This window comes from Lotus japonicus, chromosome 1, assembly GCF_012489685.1.
Source record: "Lotus japonicus ecotype B-129 chromosome 1, LjGifu_v1.2".
Taxonomy (NCBI): Eukaryota; Viridiplantae; Streptophyta; class Magnoliopsida; order Fabales; family Fabaceae; genus Lotus; species Lotus japonicus.
The window spans coordinates 81,366,559-81,385,988 of NC_080041.1; the positions used below are offsets into that span (position 1 = coordinate 81,366,559).

The 19,430-nt window shown below is 36.7% G+C and overlaps 3 protein-coding genes across 6 annotated transcripts; all 3 read left to right on the forward strand.

The window, feature by feature from the left end:
• The first annotated feature begins 4,567 nt into the window (after positions 1-4,567).
• Positions 4,568-7,290, forward strand: LOC130748027 (uncharacterized). Its single transcript, XM_057601118.1, has 5 exons — positions 4,568-5,923; positions 6,036-6,447; positions 6,546-6,664; positions 6,781-7,096; positions 7,166-7,290. The coding sequence occupies exons 1-5, from the start codon at positions 4,568-4,570 to the stop codon at positions 7,288-7,290; spliced, it is 2,328 nt and encodes a 775-aa protein (XP_057457101.1).
• A 685-nt stretch (positions 7,291-7,975) lies between these two features.
• Positions 7,976-15,533, forward strand: LOC130719766 (F-box/FBD/LRR-repeat protein At4g26340-like). 4 transcript variants are annotated; one of them, XR_009012908.1, is made up of 4 exons: positions 7,976-9,011; positions 9,120-9,522; positions 12,328-14,803; positions 14,907-15,533. XR_009012908.1 is itself a non-coding variant. In XM_057570379.1 (3 exons), the coding sequence occupies exons 1-2, from the start codon at positions 8,250-8,252 to the stop codon at positions 9,516-9,518; spliced, it is 1,161 nt and encodes a 386-aa protein (XP_057426362.1). In that variant the 5' UTR covers positions 7,976-8,249; the 3' UTR covers positions 9,519-9,522; positions 12,328-15,533. The 4 variants fall into 4 exon arrangements, 3 of the variants coding, with proteins under 3 accessions (XP_057426362.1, XP_057426369.1, XP_057426374.1); XM_057570379.1 differs by having other exon boundaries at positions 12,328-15,533; XM_057570386.1 differs by lacking the exon at positions 12,328-14,803.
• A 1,999-nt stretch (positions 15,534-17,532) lies between these two features.
• On the forward strand, positions 17,533-19,138 carry LOC130719756 (F-box/FBD/LRR-repeat protein At1g16930-like). Its single transcript, XM_057570367.1, has 2 exons — positions 17,533-18,419; positions 18,508-19,138. The coding sequence occupies exons 1-2, from the start codon at positions 17,637-17,639 to the stop codon at positions 18,895-18,897; spliced, it is 1,173 nt and encodes a 390-aa protein (XP_057426350.1). The 5' UTR covers positions 17,533-17,636; the 3' UTR covers positions 18,898-19,138.
• The last annotated feature ends 292 nt before the right edge of the window (positions 19,139-19,430 follow it).

Consider the following 19,430-nt stretch of genomic DNA (forward strand, 5'->3'; position numbering starts at 1 on the left):
GTTGTTGTTGGGTGGAGGTTTTTGGTGGTGGTGTTGTTGGGTTCCATGGGAAGGGAAAGGGTGGTGATCGTTGGGGAGGGGAGGAGGAGATCTAGCGGCGGCGACGGCGACATGGAGGTTGACGGGGGTGGAGAGAGGAGGAATTAAAAACATAATTTTTTAAATTAAAACATTTTTAAACATAAATTTAATTTTTTGAATTTTAAACAATTTCTTTTTTTTAATTAATTAGTTTTTTTTTAATTTAAAAGACAAACAAATTCCACGTCAGCTCATTAAACTGACGTGGCCATGCCACATGGGCTACCGGAGCTCCGGCGTTGACCTAGAGCTCCAGAGGTATGAAAACCAAACCTTTTGACAAAGGTTAGGGACTAAAACCCAACTTTGCTCCGGCGAGAGACGAAAACCAAGCATTTTATAAAGAATAGGGACCAAAAACTTATTTAAGCCTTATTTTTATTACTAAATCTGGTACAATGAATTGCATTAACTTAGGTGGCATTCAGTTGGTTACTAAGAGTCCTTGACATCCAAAATCTCAGAAGCCAATCCTCTCCCACTTCCACCACCATACTTCCCAATAGTAGCCTCAGAATTAGCCTTGCACCTTGCCACAAATGCCTCTTGAGATTTGGCAACTCGCTCTTTCTTCCCAGCCCATGTCTTGAGTGTGCCAGCTTTGCTGCTGTGCTCGCCCAAATGAGAATGAGAGAGTCCATGGCTTCCACACCTCCAGCTTGCTCATTGTATTGAGATTGAGGGTGGCTTCTTCTTCAGCTTGTTCATTGCATTGAGATTAAGGGTAGCTTCTTCTTCACTTTGTCCTCCAGACAGAAATACAATCCCTGGCACAGCAGCTAGGACAGTTCTGCTGAGTGCAGTGACTGTGTGCTCAACAATCACCTCAGGAGGTACCTGCACCAAAGTGCAATTTCCCCCTTTCTATATTAATAACATGGCATTATACATCATCATTTTTTTTAGGGTAAATAGGTTTTGAAATCTGATATTTCCTTGAGGATACCTACTCCATAACTGCTTTGGCTCTGGTAAATGACCCAAAAACAAAGTTCTCCGTGGAATGTCCAGCTCTTCATGAGTTCTAGCCCCTGTGTTTGTGTAGATACCATCTATTTCATATACAAGTTACAGTACAATACTGTACCCTAAATTGAATGATTCCAGGCTTCTTAATTTACTTGGCTCATGACTTGGGAGCACATTCAAGAGATGGTTGTGATTTCTATTTTTTGTTTTCAATTTGCAAAATGAATTTTCAGAGAGATTGTTGGGCCATCATGACTTCAAGTTGTCCATGTGAGAAATAACATACTAATGTCTCCAAGTTGGGGAAAATTAGAACCTGTTGCATAAGGTTGAAAACATTTTTCCGAATTGACAATGGAAAACAAACACTAAGGGCCCGTTTGGTGATCAGGATATGATATGATATGATATATGAACATGATAACAACAGGATATGATAAGAGCAGGATAGACTTTTATCATATCCTGTGTTTGAGGTGCACATGATAAGGACTGAATATGATAAGGAAAAATGTATCAGATTTATATTTGAATAAAAAATACATTTAAAATTGATCATTCTATTAAATTTAATTTCTTTGCATTTTCATGAATGAGTCTATATTTTAAAATAAATAAAATAAATTTAAATTTTATTAATTAGCCTATTTTATTGTTTTGAAGATAGCCTATATTTTAAATAAAATTATGCAGTTAACCAATTGTTTTCACTTAGTTGTGACACGTGATAATTAACAATAAAAGTTAACTAAATTAAGAATATTTTTATTTCAAAAGTACTTTATAATTAAATTATAAATTATTATATAAGTAGATAAGTAGTTTTAAATAATAGGAGATGAAAATAGAAAATTAATCTATTGTTATTAAAAAATAAATATTTGTAATCAATGGTTTTCACTTAGTTGTGACATGTGATAAACAATAAAAATTAACTAAATTAAAAATATTATTATTTCAAAATACTTTATATTTAAATTATTATATAAGTAGATAAATAATAGGAGATGAAAATATTAAATTAGTATATTATTATTAATAAATCAATATTTGTAAGTGAGTAGTCTATTTTACTATTTATGAATAATAATTTTATTTATTTTTTATTTTAGTTAAATTAATATTTTTATAATTATTAATTAATATTATTATTAATTAATATTATTATAAATTATAAAATATTAAAATAAATTAATTTGGAGTTAGGATACTGAAAGAAAACATATAATTGGTATCCTATCATGTTCTATCCTAGCTCCCCCCTTAGGATAACTTTTACACATGATTGACAGGATAGGATAGGAGACAAGATAGTGTTATCCTATCCTACTGGCGCAACAAACAACAGATAACAATATGATATGATTATTATCCTGTCTTATCCTATCCTGTCCTGACCACCAAACGAGCCCTAACTATACAACTGACAAAGAAAAACAAGAAACAACTTGAAATGCTCACTATATCAGCAAAAAGAGATTTTCTAGCATCTAGTAGAACCATGTTTTCGTTTGGTACGAATATCATCTCTACCAATTTGCGTGAACTAATTAAAAGTTATTCAAGTCTTCTTGCCACGTAGTGTGCTTGAACAAAAACATTCTGAGAATGCTCTCGGATCCATGCTCAAATTGAGCCATCCTTGCATCCACCCTCACCATCCTTATCTCCCTCTCTGTTCTGGTTGTGTTTGGTGCAGATCTGAAGCAGATCTGTAGATCTACAGTTTTTCTATTTTTCAGGATCTCAATGTCTTTGGATTGACTCCCTACAAGTGCTGTTGGAGCCACGATCTAAGCTGCCTTGAAGATCGTTCAGTGCGATGCAGTCCCGGCAGAGTCGGTTGAGTTGCAAGAAGTTGAGCAGTTGTTTAAAATGGAACATTAATACTGCTCAGAAAGTCAGTTTGATTCATTGGTGATCTTTGAAATTTTGGATCTCTGTAGGTGTTAGTTTGTTGATTACTTGTGTGAACTTGACTGTAAATGCCTTGATTTTAATGGTGTTATCTGTAATGCATTGTAATTTCAGTCCCTGAGAGTAGTCTCACTGATGTAAGTGTATCTCTTGTAAGTGTCGCTGGGCATCCTTTGAATATCAATCTATGATCCTTTGACCAAAAAAAAAAAACTCTTGAAATTTCATAATTTAGCGTTGATTGAGGTAAACCGGTTTTTTGTGGCACCAACAACATTTGCGGTTTGTGGTGGTTTCTGACAACTACAAATTCTAAAATAAAAAAGCTTTGCAGTTGTGGCCGTAAAAAACAACCGCAAGTTGCATACTTGCATGTGTCGCTAGTGTAAAAAAAATTATGGACGTGAATTATTTCTTTTTGCAATTCTAAGACTTCGCCAAATTATTTACATGAAATTACTTTTATGCTCTGTTTGGATCCAGAGGTGAAAATAAGAAGAATGAATATAAGAGGAAGGAATATAAGGGGAAGAAATATAAGCGGAAAATGAGGTGATTTTGAAGGTGTTTGGATTGAGAGATAATAAAGAGAGAATGAAAGGAAAAGAAAAAGTGATGTTTTCTTAAGTACCATTTTACCCTTTGATAATAAAATATTCTTGATATGACCATATGATTATAACGTGGATTTTACAATAAATTAAAATTACATTTAAAATTTATTAATATTTTAAGACTTTTATTTTTTTGAAATGAATTCACAAATTTTAAATACAATATTACAATTACAATTATACTAGTCGTCGTACTGTACAATTTTAATCAGTGTTGTTAAATAGCGGCTATAGCGGCCGCTACCCGCTATAGCGTAGCGGGAATTTGCTTCACCGCAATCGTTATGCGGCTACATAGCGGCCACCGCGATAATCGCGATCGCGGCCGCGAACGCCATAGCGGCTTATGCCAGAAACGGAAATGTCGGATTTCATGGAATTCAAACGTTTTTCTGGCTAGTTTTTAGGGTTTTAAAAACAGAATATAATGGGCCACCTCCTATTAACGCTAATTCCCATTAATTACCCTAATTCCCTAATAACTATTCTCTATATTAACGCTTCAACTCTCCTCTCCTCTTTTTCAAATTCTCTTTGGTTCTCACTTCTCAGAGACTACACTCTACAGCACGGTTGCAACTTGCAAGCAAACCTTCTCAGAGTTTCTGCTTTCTGGTGAGTAGATCATACTCTTTTCCGCATCCTCTCATTCCTCTGTTTTTTGTTGAAAACCTATACTCTGTTTTTCAATGTTTCTTCTTCCTTTACCCTGTTTCACAGTTTTCTTCTCTGTTTTTCAATGTTTCTTCTTCCTTTAACAGTCATCTTCTCTTCTCTTTTTCTTTTATTTTTGTTCAAAACTCATGATCTGTTTTCCATTGTTTCTTCTTCCTTTACTAAACTTATAATATCTTGTTTCACGGTTTTCTTCTCTGTTCAAAACTCATGCTCTGTTTTCCATTGTTTCTTCTTCCTTTTCTCTTAACTTATCTCTTACGTATTCTTATCTCTTAAAATGTACTGTTTTATTTTGAAAACTCAGAACCATGGCCGCACAAGGTTCCAATTCAACCCCAGTTCTTGCAGCACCTCAAAGGGCTGATCTTGGCTGGAAATTTTGTAAGCCATATGATGCGCATGATACCAGTTGCTGTATTTGCAATTTCTGTGGTAAAATGACAAAGGGTGGAATTACAAGAATGAAGGAGCACTTGATGGCGAAGCCAGGGAATGTCGCACCTTGTCCTAAGTGTCCGAAAGAGGTTCGAGATGAATTGTGGGGAATCTTGAATGAAAAGAAAAAGAAAGACAGCGAAGCATATGAAAGGGTTCGCCTTGATCTTCTTGATGATGACTGCCTCCGTGGTGATAGTGATGAGGAACGTGCTATGGATGAAGGGCTGGAGATTGCAACTAGAGAAAATAAAAATAAAAAGGTTCTGAAGGGCCAGATTGATATGTACCTCAAAAAACCAGAAAGTGCCATTGCAAAGAAGAAGAATGAGAAGCTAAGGCAGGAAAGCATCAGAGCCTCATGTGATAAGGAGTCTACAGCAAGAGTTCATCAGTATATTGCCCGCTTTTGGTATCAAGCAGGCTTGTCTTTCAACATGGTTAAGTTGCAAAGCTTTCGTGACATGCTTGCGGCTGTTGGAAGCTTCGGACATCATTTAAAACCGCCTTCATATCATGACATAAGGGTTCCACTTCTTGCAAAGGAGGTAGACTACACTGAGAATTTGTTGAAGGGCCAGAAGGAGCAATGGAAAAGATTTGGTTGCTCTATTATGTCCGATGCATGGACTGATAGAAAACAAAGATCAATTATTAACTTCATGGTGAATTGTTCAGCTGGAACAATGTTTCTAAAATCAGTTGATGCCTCTGATTATGTGAAAAATGGTGAGAAATTATTTGAGCTGCTTGACTCCATAATTGATGAGGTTGGGGAAGAGAATGTTGTTCAGGTTATAACTGACAATGGCAGCAACTATGTGAGTGCGGGAAAGATGCTAGAACAAAAAAGACCCAACTTATATTGGACACCATGTGCAGCTCACTGCATAGATTTAATTTTGGAAGACATTGGGAAGATTCCTCTCATAAAGAAAACAATTCAAAGAGCCATATCTCTTGTTGGTTTCATCTACGGTCACACTAGTACATTGAGCTTGTTGAGGTACTATACCAAGAAAAGAGAATTGGTAAGGCATGCTGTTACAAGATTTGCAACATCCTATCTTACATTGAAAAGATTGCGGAAGGAGAAGGGGAAATTGAGGGAGATGTTTGTGTCACACACTTGGACAAATAACAAGCTGTCCAACGAGCCAAAAGGCAAGCAAGCCACAAAAACCGTTTTGATGAACTCTTTCTGGAACAGTGTGTGTTTTATATTAAAGGTAATTTTGCTGTTTTTTTTTTCTAATTTTTTCACATTTTACTGTTTCTGTTTTTATATTTTTTTCAAATCTGAAACTATTTTTTCCCTCTCTTTTTTTCCATACACTCAAGGTCATGGGTCCATTGGTACGTGTACTACGCTTAGCAGACAGCGAGAAGAAACCCGCTATGGGTTATATCTATGAGGCTATGGATAAGGCCAAAGAAGCAATCAAAGCTTCCCTTCGTGATGACAAAAGCAAATATCAAAAAATCTGGGAAATCATAGACAATAGGTGGAATAGCCAACTACATCGACCATTGCATGCTGCTGGCCACTTCCTGAACCCAGAGTACTACTACAATGATTCAGAATTGGACTATGATTTTGAGGTGCAGAAAGGAGTCTATGATTGTGTAGAAAGGTTGTCACCTACTGATGAGCTAAGGAAGAAGATACTCACCGAGCTACCAATTTACAAATCTGGTGGTGGTATGTTTGGAAGCAAGTTTGCAATTGAACAAAGGGGAACAATTGCACCAGGTGAGCACAATTGAATATCTTTATATGTTAAATTGTTAATGCATTTGGATTGCATAACATTTGACTTATAATTGGATTTTGGACTTATGCTTTTGTAGCTCAATGGTGGAGAATGTATGGACAATCAACACCAAATTTGACAAAGTTGGCAATAAAGATTTTAAGTTTGACTTGTAGTGCTTCAGGGTGTGAACGGAATTGGAGTGTGTTTGAGCAAGTAAGCTCTTCAACTAATCAACTCTACTATTTGCTAATATTTATTATTGTACTTGTTAACTTTTAACATGTCACTTTAGTTTAGATTTTAATTTTATTACCTTATCATCTTTATAGATTCATACAAAGAAAAGAAATAAGCTTGAGCATAAGAGACTTGAGGACTTGGTGTTTGTCAAGTATAATCAAGCACTAGTAAGAAGGTACAATATTAGAGATGAGTTGGACCCTATCTCCTTGGATGACATTGATGAGAGCAATGAATGGCTAGTGGGGACGATGGAAGAGGATGGAGATGATGCTGGAAATGATAGGGTATTTCCGGAGGACGACCTCACTTGGGATGTTGTTTACAAAGCTTCAGGAATTGGAGAGCCTGGTACTAACACTAGGCGAGGAACTAGAAAGAGAAAAGAGGTCACAACTGCTGCAGGTACTTCATCTAAGAAGAAGAAAGGTGCTACTACTTCCAAGAACGGAAAATAGCTGATTGTTATTGAAGATGAAGAAGAAGAGATTTCAGATAATGATTTGGAGGACTCTGAAATAGAAGCTGATGGATATGTTTCACTTTCTGATGATGTGGATGATGAAAATTCTGGGGAGGAGGAAGAGGATAACGAGTAGAATTGACTTTTGTTGCATTACCTTTACTGTTTTGAGGCTTCAGTTTAAATTTTGTTGTTTTAAGTACTTCTGTTATTTGTTTTGAGCTGCTGGGCAGCCTTGAATTGTGCTCTTTTGAGACTTACATTAACATTATGTTGTTTTAAGTACTTTGTTATCTGTTTTGAGCTGTTGGACAGCCTTGAATTATGTTGTTTTGAGACTTTGAGTTAAAATTATGTTGTTTTTAGCTGTTTTTTGTATAATATTGTACTTATTTTAACCGCTATGCGGTAGCCGCTATTTGCCAGCGACGCGATCCGCTAAACGAAATAGCGAATTTTTGCCTCGCCGCGATTTTCCGCAATCGCGATTTGACAACACTGATTTTAATAGAGAAGATTGTAATAAAAATCAACACAGCAACCTAGTGCAACTGAATGGACCAAGGTGTAATTTTGCCACTAGCTCTCCTCTTATGGCCATTTTCTTGGCATTGATGGAAGGAAAACTGACATGCTACTGTTTATGTACAGTTTTCCTTCCCCCTCCATTTTCATCCCCCTCCCAAACACACAAAGATACCTTTTTCCACTCCTTTTCCCTTCTACCTACTTCCTTCCTTCCAAATTACACCCATCCAAACACAGTGATTGAAAAAAACTTTACAAGTAAATTCAATCTGATCCAAAAGACTCAATAGCATCAACCAGCCCAAAAGCCTGAAAAGTTTGGGTTAAATCGGATGTCGAGATTGGTTTTTACTCATGGACCCATTGTCCAATTGACATCCCCGATCAACGTAGTGGCAAAGCTTCTGATGCCCTTTCTCCTTCCACCTTGACCCTTTCACTTCACAAACCCTGTTTTCTTACCCCATCCATCACCACTCTAGACACGCACGAAGAAAAACCATTGTTCCCAGAGCCAGTTTTGAGCACCATCTAATCCCCGTGCTTCCACAGATTCTGATCGGAATTATGGATGACAGAATTAGCACTTTGACAGATGATCTCCTCTGTCGCATCCTCTCGTTTCTTCCAACGGAACAAGCAGTTGCCACAAGCATTCTTTCAAAGAGGTGGAAGCCTATCTGGATCTCAGTCCCCGTTCTCGACTTCGACAATCAAACCCATCTGAGAAAAGGTAAACCCTCATATTCCTTTGAAAGGTTAATATACGCAACCATTCAAGCTAGAGATCCGCAACAATCCATTAAAACTTTTCGTCTCAAATATGAGCTTCTTGACCTTGAACTTTCGGAGGAACGAGCGAATGCTGATATCAATGTTTGGATAAAAACTGCTATAAACCATGGGGTTGAGAACCTTGAAATCTACCTTGATTGCAACTCTGTGCCTTTCGATTATATCGTTAGGTTAACCTGCTGCGGCATTTTCAGCTGCAAAACCCTTGTTGTTCTCAAGTTGAAAGAGGTATCTCTAGCTGCTTCTGGTTCTGTTGAGCTTCCCTCACTCAAATGCCTATGGTTGCTACGTGTTGAATTTGAAGAGCCTCAATATCTTATGGAGCTTCTTTATGGATGTCCAGAGCTTGAAGATTTGAAAACAATTTTTCTAGATTATGCTCATGGTGGATCTTTTTGTAAGGAACGGTTTAAGATCTTACCCAAATTGGTCAGGGCGGATATACGTTCTTCTGGTATGGAAATTATGGATGGTAACAGTACTAGTATTCTTATGAAAGCAATATCTAATGTGGAGTTTATGAACATCACAGAGGTTTGATTTGAATATATTCGATAGAAATGTGTTTAGTTTGTTGATTGGTTTTGTTTTTAGATTACTGTCACCTATATTTCTCATAATTTGTCTCTATCACTATTGCAGTTTCGAGTTAATGATTCGGTTCCAGAATTTCCTCATTTAAGGCATTTGACCCTCTCGCTGATTTCTACTGTTAAAAGCTCAAATTTGATGCTTTTGATGCTCAAGAATTGCCCCAAGGTTCAAAGTTTTGAACTTTTTGGATCTTTTAAAGATGACGATGTTCTACATTACCCTCATTTTGTTCCTGAATGCCTTACTTCATGCTTAACTAAGTGCTATCTCAAACGTTTCGAAGGCACAGAAAATGACCTACAATTTGCAAAGTATATTATGCAGAACTCGACATATTTACAGTCCATGAAGATTCTTAGTCTTTCACCTGATCCACTTGAAGTGTTGAAGGAGTTAGCTATGTACCCGAGGAAATCCGCATCATGTGAACTTTCATTTGATCGATAGGCTTGTAAGTAACTGCAAACTTTTCCTAAATGACAGACAACATGTGCCGTTTGTTAAAAAATGCCAAAAACTGGATTTGAAGGGCTTGGACTTTGTAATTTAGTGTCTCTGTGTACCCATTATCTGGTTATTGTATGATGCTTGACCACTAGATGTGAGGCTTTAAATGGACTGGAAATTACTATTTCATATGCTGATGATGTACTGTTTTCCCTATTGAAAAAAGATGTTTTTTCTTCTTTCTTATGATAGTATTATGACATAACTCTTGGTCAGTGGCTGGTCATTTTATAAGATACATGCAGAAGCTTCAATTCCATGCCTTAATAAGCTGGTATGATTTAGTGATACTACAAATTGACATCAAAATCCTTTCTAGTTGTTGTAAGAGTCACATTTTGTGTTAATATTTGGCATATTAGCTTGCTGCATGCTTTTATCTAGGAGAGTGCTTTTGACTGTGCTAGATTTGAAATGTTAAGAATTTTTGTGCGATTAACTTTCTTGATTCGATGAAATGTAGGCCTTTGAGAATTTAGTCATTGTTTTATCTCCCCTAGTTTTACTTGGTGTGCACCTAATTTGATCTCCAATGCTTAATGCATTGTTCTCGAACACAAACCGTTATTAGAAAACATACCTCATAAAGATAAAACCCGTTCTTCAATTTAACAGAGGAAACCTTAAGGTTGAGTCCTGCCGTAGCTAGCCTGTGCATACTTCTGAGTATTTTATGTGATTCTTAGGGTATTTCTCTACACTGTTTGATTTTCCGAGTAGCATCAAAGTTTCTAATTATATATCAATTTTGTGATTTTGTCTTCTCATCTAGAAAAGTAGTCATATTTTAACTTCTTGGCTAAAATGCATTAATCATGGTTGTTGTCTGGGCAAGCTTATCATCTGGAATCATGGTTAAGTTGTTGAAGTGATGGTGAAATATGTTATTAATATACACTATCATTCTTAAATCACTATGAACCTGCTTAAAATTTGGTGATTTTTACTGCTGATGAGCTAGTTTCGTGTTACTAAAATATTTCAGCTGAAACTTTTGTCTTTGGATTATTCTTGACAATGAAAAGATAATTTGTTTCATTGAAGTTTCAACTACTGTTTGTGCTTAGGATATCTATATAATACTTGATTCATATGAATCATATTATTAAAGTCAACTCTTCTTCCTAGACTCGAGACTTCCTTGTTCCCCATGGCTCTGGTTTTTATTGCCATTTTCTTTCTATTAAACATCACAAATTCTTCCAATGGCTACACGCCTTGTGAGCCATTCATTTGTGGTAACGTTTCGAAAGAAAATCTAACCTATCCATATTGGAATGGGAAACAGTCGGCCGAATGCGGTCACCTAGCCTACAAACTTAACTGTGATGAAGATCCAGTGACCCTTGATATGAATTCTGAAAAGTTCGTCGTCCTAGAAATAAATCAGGAGACGGGAATTTTAAAGATTGTGCCAATACATATATTTGAATTCAATGGAACTTGTCCCAAGGAGTATAAGAATACCAGCTTGGATTCAAAATTCTTCAACTACACCTTGAGGGATGGACAATTTAATCTATTTTACGATTGTGGTAATCGTTCTCTCATGTCCCCTCTAAATCACATACCATATACAAATTATAGATGTGACGCAGATGACGGTCTACGTTATGAATATTTGGTATCTACTAATAATTTTGTCTATTTTACAAAACTTGGATGTAAAACTATATTTTTTTTACCTCCAAATTTTGTAAAATAAACAAAATTATTAGTAGATACCAAATATCCATAACGTAGTCGTAGACCGTCATCTGCGTCACATCTATAATTTGTATATGGTATGTGATTTAGAGGGGACATGAGAGGACGATTACCACAATCGTAAAATAGATTAAACTGTCCATCCTCAAGGTGTAGTTGAAGAATTTTGAATCCAAGCTGGCATTCTTATACTCCTTGGGACAAGTTCCATTGAATTCAAATATATGTATTGACACAATCTTTAAAATTCCCGTCTCCTGATTTATTTCTAGGTCGATGAACTTTTCAGAATTCATATCAAGGGTCACTGGATCTTCATCACAGTTAAGTTTGTAGGCTGGGTGACCGCATTCGGCCGACTGTTTCCCATTCCAATATGGATAAGTTAGATTTTCTTTCGAAACGTTACCACAAATGAATGGCTCACAAGGCGGGTAGCCATTGGAAGAATTTGTGATGTTTAATAGAAAGAAAAATGACAATAAAAACCAGAGCCATGGGGAACAAGGAAGTCTTAGGAAGAAGAGTTAACTTTAATAATATGAATCAAGTATCATATAGATATTTTTTTTTCTATGGATACTAAGCTTTGAAACAAAATATTTTGAGCTGATATCAATTGAAGATAACCCCGCTGAGTTGAAGATCACCAAGGAGAAGACCTAAGGCCCTTACAAACTATCCTCTGAACCCTTGTTCCTAGAGTGTTTGTATAAACAGATATTAGAACAAAAAAACCATAATTATTCAAGCCTGATTAATCTATTACACTATTTGTCTGCTGCAGACAAAGGATAACATTTTGATATATATGTTGCTATGCACCATTGAAGTCTTCTTTTCATCAACAAAACCACTAAGCATATGGTTATTGTAGGCTTTGGTATTTGGCTATGCACCATTGAAGTCTTCTTTCTTCATCTATTACATTAGCGTCTGCTGTTCTCTTTTTCCTCCTGTGTTCTTTTCTATCGTTGTGGAGTTCTAGTTCTAGCTTCAATATTTTCAGGCTCCTTACTGACAGATTCGTCTGATTTACCAGCATTTCTGTCCCAAAGTGGCACGCCAGTATTCGATGATCCTGCCCTTCGCGCGGCACTTGGTCTTTTCACGGGTGAATCTGGATCCACAAAATTAGCCTCTGCCCTGGGGGCACATGCTGCATTTTCGGGTCTTGACGGGGGCTTTCTCTGTGGTCTACAACTATTCGCAGCGATATTTGTTTCGTAAATTTTAGTAATATTTTGTTTCTTGGGGATGCGGACATTGGAAATCTCTGGCTGCGAAGAAGGTGGCGGGTCTGAAACAAGAATTATAGTGGATTTCCGCAATTTCTTTCTCTGTTCAAGGTTTGGTTTGATCTGTGTATTTCCTATGTCAGAGAGAGGTTTTCTTGGAGCTTGGTCACTGTTTGTCTCAGCAGGCCTATCAGACAGTGCTCCCTGAAGTAACTCTGCACCTTGAGTAGCAAGAAGTCGGTCTTTATCTGCTTCTTCAATGCCTGGATTATTTCCTGTCCTCTGAACCAATCCCGATTGCATTGACTCTTGTGACTCATTTGACAATGATGCTCGGTTAGCACACTTGGTTGCTAGGCAGCCACAAGAACTCCCACAACTGTTGCCCCTGGATTTGCACTTGCATTTTGTTGTCTTGCACGATGAGATTTTACTACAAGAGCAGCAGATATCTGATGCAGTTTCTCCATATGCAGATGCAAATCCATCTCCTAAATTGTCTTTGAGATCCTTGGGGTTGTTGGTTTTTGACTGATTATGTTCCATGCTTGGCCGTCTGGTTAAAGATTTCCTTTTCCTTACTAATTTCCCTGATTCTTTCCACTCATCATCCGTTGCCTCCAAATCATAATCATCCGATTCTGTCTCAGATATGTCCATGTCCTCCAGTAGAAGGGTAGACGGACGGTGTTCCTAAAGGTAAAATAAGTTTTAGAAATTAAATGAGAACCAAATAATCATTAACTGCAGTGCTAAATGCGCTATTAACTAGTATGAAATAGAATCCTTGGCATAGACGCGTAGTTGTAAGAGAGGGATTATGATCCTCTTATGTGACGTGAGAGCGTCATGTAAAATTCAAGTACATCTCTCATGAAAACGGTGCTAAACACCCCATATAAATATAAATAGTCATAATGAAACGCTCATAGGGTTTGTGGCATGGGTAGCAAACTTTTTTGTGCCCTTCCTTCTTGACGCTCTCTGTTCGCATACCCTGTTTTTTTCCCCATCCGTCACCACTTAAAACAACGTATTATCGGCTTATCGCCTTGCTACTTCTACTGAACGTGATCGGAAGTTCAGTTCGGCAAACATGGATGACATAATTAGCAGTTTGCCAGATGATCTTCTCTGCCACATTCTCTCGTTTCTTCCAACTTAACAAGCAGTTGTCACAAGCATTCCTTAACACTGTGTTTGGTAGGAGTGAGTTAGGGTAGAGAGAGATGGGAAGGAGAGAGTTTGAGTAGAGATTATTAAAGTAACCTTGTTTGGTTTGACAAGATAGGGGGAGAGAGGGGGCAAAATGGTGGGTCATACCCACTTTTTCATCTCTTCGCAATTTGCGAAGAGATTGGGGCTGGGTTGCTTTTTTTTTTTTTTTGTGTTTGGCAATTAGCCACTATTTGCATCTGAGCCACTTTTTTATTTAAAATTCTTATTTTAATCAAAAGTCAACTTTTTCTCTCTCTTCCACATCATTATTTCTTATCTCCCTCTTCTTTATCTCTACCCTACCAAACAACCAAATAAATCTACTCTATTTCTCACCTATTTCTCTCTACTCAACTTCTCTATTCTCTACTCTCTCTTCTCTATCTCTCTCTATCCTGCCAAACAAAGCTTAAAAGATGTGGAAGCCTCTCTAGATCTCAGTCCCCATTCTCGACTTCAATAATTGGAACTATCCGAGATACGACGTTGAAGGGTTCAAACACGCAACCATTCTAGCCAGAGATCCGCAACAACCCATTACAAGTTTCCGACTCAAAATGCACTATTTTACTATGGACATGAGAGTGCCGATGTCAATGATTGGCTAAATATTGTTATACAACGCAGGGTTGAGAACCTTGAATTGTTGTTTGATTTCATAGAAGTATCTGATGTAGAAGCTCATGTCATTAATTTGAGCTACAGAATTTCCAGCTGCAAAACCCTTGTTGTTCTCAACTTACAAGCGGTTTCTCTACGTGCTTGTACTGCTGTTAAGTTTCCCTCACTCAAGTCCCTAAGTTTGAGAAAGGTCAAGTTTGAAGAACCTCAATATTTTATGGAGCTTCTTTATGGATGTCAGGATGTCCAATGCTTGAATATTTGAGAACATTTTTTCTAGATTATGCTCATGGTGGCTCTTTTTGCAAGGAACGGTTTAAAATCTTACACAAATTGGTCAGGGTGGATATACGTTCTTCTGGTATGGAAATTATGGATGGTAACAGTACTAGTATTCTTATGAAAGCAATATCGAATGTGGAGTTTATGAACATCACAGAGGTTCGAATATATTCGATGGAAATGTGTTTAGTTTGTTGATTGGTTTTGTTTTTAGATTACTGTCACCTATATTTCTCAAAATTTGTCTCTATCACTATTGCAGTTTCGCGTTAATGATTCAGTTCCAGAATTTCCTCATTTAAGGCATTTGACCCTCTCGCTGATTTCTACAGTTAAAAGCTCAAATTTGATGCTTTTGATGCTCAATAAATTGCCCCAAGCTTCAAAGTTTTGAACTTTTGGGATCTTTTAAAGATGAGGATGTTCTACATTACCCTCATTTTGTTCCTGAATGCCTTACTTCATGCTTAACTAAGTGCTATCTCAAACGTTTCGAAGGCATAGAAAATGACCTACAATTTGCAAAGTATGTTATGCAGAACTCGACATATTTACAGTCCATGAAGATTCTTAGTCTTTCACCTGATCCACTTGAAGTATTGAAGGAGTTAGCTTTGTACCTGAGGAAATCCGCATCATGTGAACTTTCATTTGATAGATGGGCTTGTAAGTAACTACAAACTTTCATGTGTCGTTTGTTAAAAAATGCCAAATACTGGATTTGAAGGGCTTGGACTTTGTAATTTAGTGTCTCTGTGTACCCATTATCTGGTTATTGTATGATGCTTGGCCACCAGATGTGAGGCTTTAAATGGATTGGAAATTACTATTTCATATGCTGATGATGTACTGTTTTCCCTATTGAAAAAAGATGTTTTTTCTTCTTTCTTATGATAGTATTATGACATAACTCTTGGTCAGTGGCTGATCATTTTATAAGATACATGCAGAAGCTTCAATTCCATGCCTTAATAAGCTGGTATGATTTAGTGATACTACAAATTGACATCAGAATCCTTTCTAGTTGTTGTAAGAGTCACATTTTGTGTTAATATTTGGCATATTAGCTTGCTGCATGCTTTTGACTGTGCTTGATTTGAAATGTTAAGAATTTTTGTGCGATTAACTTTCTTGATTCGATGAAATGTAGGCCTTTGAGAATTTAGTCATTGTTTTATCTCCCTTAATTTTTCTTGGTGTGCACCTAATTTGATCTCTTGTGCTTCATGCATTGTTCTCGAACACAAACCATTATCAAAAAACATACCTCATAAAGTTAAAACCCATTCTTCAATTTAACAGAGGAAATCTTAAGGTTGAGTCCTGTTGTAACTAGCCTGTGCATACTTCTGAGAATTTTCTGTCATTCTTAGGGTATTTCTCTACCCTGTTTGATTTTCCGAGTAGCATAAATGTTTCAAAGTATCTATTTATATATCAATTTTGTGATTTTGTCTTCTCATCTAAAAAAGTATTCATTTTTTAACTTCTAGGCTAAAATGCATTAATCATGGTTGTTGTCTGGGCAAGCTTATTATTTGCAATCATGGTTAAGTTGTAGAAGTGATGGTCAAATATGTTATTAATATACACTATCATTCTTAAATCACTATGAACCAGCTTAAAATTTGGTGATTTTTACTGCTGATGAGCTAGTTTCGTGTTACTAAAATATTTCAGCTGAGTTTTTCGATGTATCGAAAAAAAATATTTCAGCTGAAACTTTTGTCTTTGGATTATTCTTGACAATGAAAAGATAATTTGTTCTCCAATATATTCTTTAATTACTCACACGGTTTCGAAAATCTTGGCTGGCCAAACAATTACTTTTGTTAAAAATAAAATCTTAATTTTTTTCATTCACAAAAAAATAAATCTTAATTAAATAGAATTAGGGGTGATCGATTCGATGAAACCGATGAACCAAACCAAACCAATTAATTGGATTGGTTTTTTTTCTTGTTATTTGGTTTAAAATCGATTCAAACCGATGAAAATCAATGAAAATTTGTTCAATTCACAGTTCGAAAAATTAAAAACCAAAGAATCGAACCGATGATATATATATATATATATATATATATATATATATATATATATTTATTAATAAAACTTAAAAATAAGACATAACATATCACGCATAGTTCAAAAACTCTAGTCGTCTTCCACTCTTCCTTTTTATCTCTTAGTTTCCCTCTCAGTCTGCCATAGAACCGGTCCACAACCGCGATTCTACTTTCACGGTCCCCCACCGGCCACCACGCCTCCAGGCCCTCCACTAATATCGCGGTTCCACCACCACGCATGCCTTCGGCCTCCACATCACGGTTCGAGGTTCCATCACCATGCCTCCATGTCCATGTCGCGGTTCCACCACCACGCATCCACATCGTTGTGCGGTTCCACCACCATGTCTTTCTTTTCATTTTACTTTTCCTCCTTCAACATTATTGCTTTATATTTGAAATTGTGAAATCGATAAACCAAACCGATCCAAACTATTCATCATCGGTTTGATTTGGTTCCGTTTTGAAAATTTCGCTAACTACCAAACCAAATTGAACCAATAAATTTTGATTAGATCGGTTCTTAATTTCATCTAAAACAGGTCCAAACAAAACAACGAACACCCCTAGATAAAATAGACGCAGAGAATTTCATAGACGAGTCTGTCTCTAACTTACATTCATATAAGCGCCTAAAAGCTTTTTTTTTTTGGTTAGCGCCTAAACGCTTTAACACATGTGCAAATTCCAATAATCAGCAATAATGACATAGTGTATTTTGGAAGAAGCTTTGGAATGTCAAATTTTTACAAAATAAAATAAAAAAGTGGCGGTAACCGTGAAAGTTTTAGGGTAAGGAAAATGTTCATTAAATAGAGGTTATGAACAATTTACACAAACCCTTTTTTTTCCCAAAATCATGAACACCATCTCATCGCTGCCGTGCTGCATCCACTGATTCTGATCGGAAGTTTGGTTCAGCAAATATGGTGGACAGGATTAGCAAGTTACCAGATGAACTCCTCTGTCACATTCTCTCATTTCTCCCAACTCAACAAGCAGTTGCCACCAGCATTCTTTCAAAGAGGTGGTTGCCGCTGTGGATCTCAGTCCCCGTTCTCGACTTCGACAATCAAGCCCATCCAATAGGCGACATTGAAATGTTAGTATACGCAACCCTTCAAGCCAGAGATCCGCAACAACCCATCACAAGTTTCCGTCTCATATATGACGTTTATGATCCTCAACGTGCCAATGCCGATGTCAATGTTTGGGTAAACACTGTTATACAACGCGGGATTGAGAACATTGAAATCGAGCCTGAAATCGAGCTTGAACTCGATCCTGAATCCGAGCCTGAATTCGATCCTGAACCTACCAAGATTCAGCGTGTAGGTCCTAACATTTGTTTGAGCAGCAAAATTTTCAGTTGCAGAACCCTTGTTGTTCTCAAATTGAAAAGGGTATCTTTGGCTGCTTCTTCTTCCGTTGAGCTTCCCGCGCTCAAATCTCTAAATTTGAATCGTGTTAATTTTGAAGAGCCTCAATATCTCATGGAGCTTCTTTATGGATGTCCAATACTTGAGGATTTGAAAACATTTGTGATAAGATATGCTCATGATGGCTCTTTTTGTGAGGATAGGGTTAAAATCTTACCCAAATTGGTGAGGGCAGAAATACGTATTGTTCGTATCGAAACTATGGATGGTAATGATGCTAATGTTCTTCTGAAAGCGATATCGAATGTGGAGTTTTTGACCATTACACAGGTTCGAATATATTGGATAGAAATGTGTTTAGTTTGTAATTGGTCTTGTTTTTAGAATTCTCATACTTTGTCTTTATAACTAAGTGCAGTTTGAACTTAATGATGCTGTTCCGGAATTTCCTCATTTAAGACATTTGGGCCTCAGCTTGGAGTTTCATAGCTGTCATTCGGTGATTTTGATGCTTAAGAATTGCCCCAAGCTTCAAAGTTTTATTTTTGGTGGAACTTTTAAGAATGTTCCACCTTACCCTCATTTTGTTCCTGAATGCCTTACTTCATGCTTAACTAAGTGCTATCTTAGATATTACCCAGGATATTTCCGACACACATACCTACAATTTGCAAAATATATTTTGCAGAATTCAACCCATTTACAGGTCATGAAAATTGGTGATACTTCACCTAGTCCACCTGAAGTGCTGGAGGAGTTAGCTTTGTGCCCAAGGAAATCTGCATCGTGTGAACTTTCATTTATATGATAGGTTTGTTAGTAGCTGTAAGATGACAGCATGTGTCATTTTTAATTTAATGCAAACTCTGGATTTGGAGGACATAGATGGTCTAATTACACCTCTTTGTATACCCATTATCTGGTTTTTATTTGATGCTTGACCACTCAACTGGATGTGAGGGTTTAAATGGATTGGAAATTTCTATTTCATATGCTATGCTGGTGATGTACTGTTTTCCTATTGAAAAAGGTAACTTTTTCTTCTTTCTCATGATAGTATTATCACTATTATGACATAATTCTTGGCTAGTGGCCAATCATGTTATAAGATACCTGCAGGAGCATCAATTCCATGCCTTAATTAGCTGGTACGATTTAGTGATCTACATACTGCAAATTTACATCAGAATCCTTTCTAGTTGTTGTAAGGATTGTATTGTGTTGATGTCTGTCAAAGTAGCTTAGGAAGATATTGTTAAAATTTATCTCATGAACAACAATAACCCTCATAATCTGGTTTTTTATCTAGCTCAAGGACATAGTGTGATCCATATAGCCGAC

Coding starts and splice junctions, on each gene's coding strand:
- LOC130748027 (XM_057601118.1), top strand. CDS start 4,568: ATGGCCGCACAAGGTTCCAATTCAACCCCAGTTCTTGCAGCACCTCAA. Junction 5,924..6,035: donor GTGTGTGTTTTATATTAAAG/GTAATTTTGCTG, acceptor CATACACTCAAG/GTCATGGGTCCATTGGTACG. Junction 6,448..6,545: donor AAGGGGAACAATTGCACCAG/GTGAGCACAATT, acceptor ATGCTTTTGTAG/CTCAATGGTGGAGAATGTAT.
- LOC130719766 (XM_057570379.1), top strand. CDS start 8,250: ATGGATGACAGAATTAGCACTTTGACAGATGATCTCCTCTGTCGCATC. Junction 9,012..9,119: donor AGTTTATGAACATCACAGAG/GTTTGATTTGAA, acceptor TCACTATTGCAG/TTTCGAGTTAATGATTCGGT.
- LOC130719756 (XM_057570367.1), top strand. CDS start 17,637: ATGGTGGACAGGATTAGCAAGTTACCAGATGAACTCCTCTGTCACATT. Junction 18,420..18,507: donor AGTTTTTGACCATTACACAG/GTTCGAATATAT, acceptor AACTAAGTGCAG/TTTGAACTTAATGATGCTGT.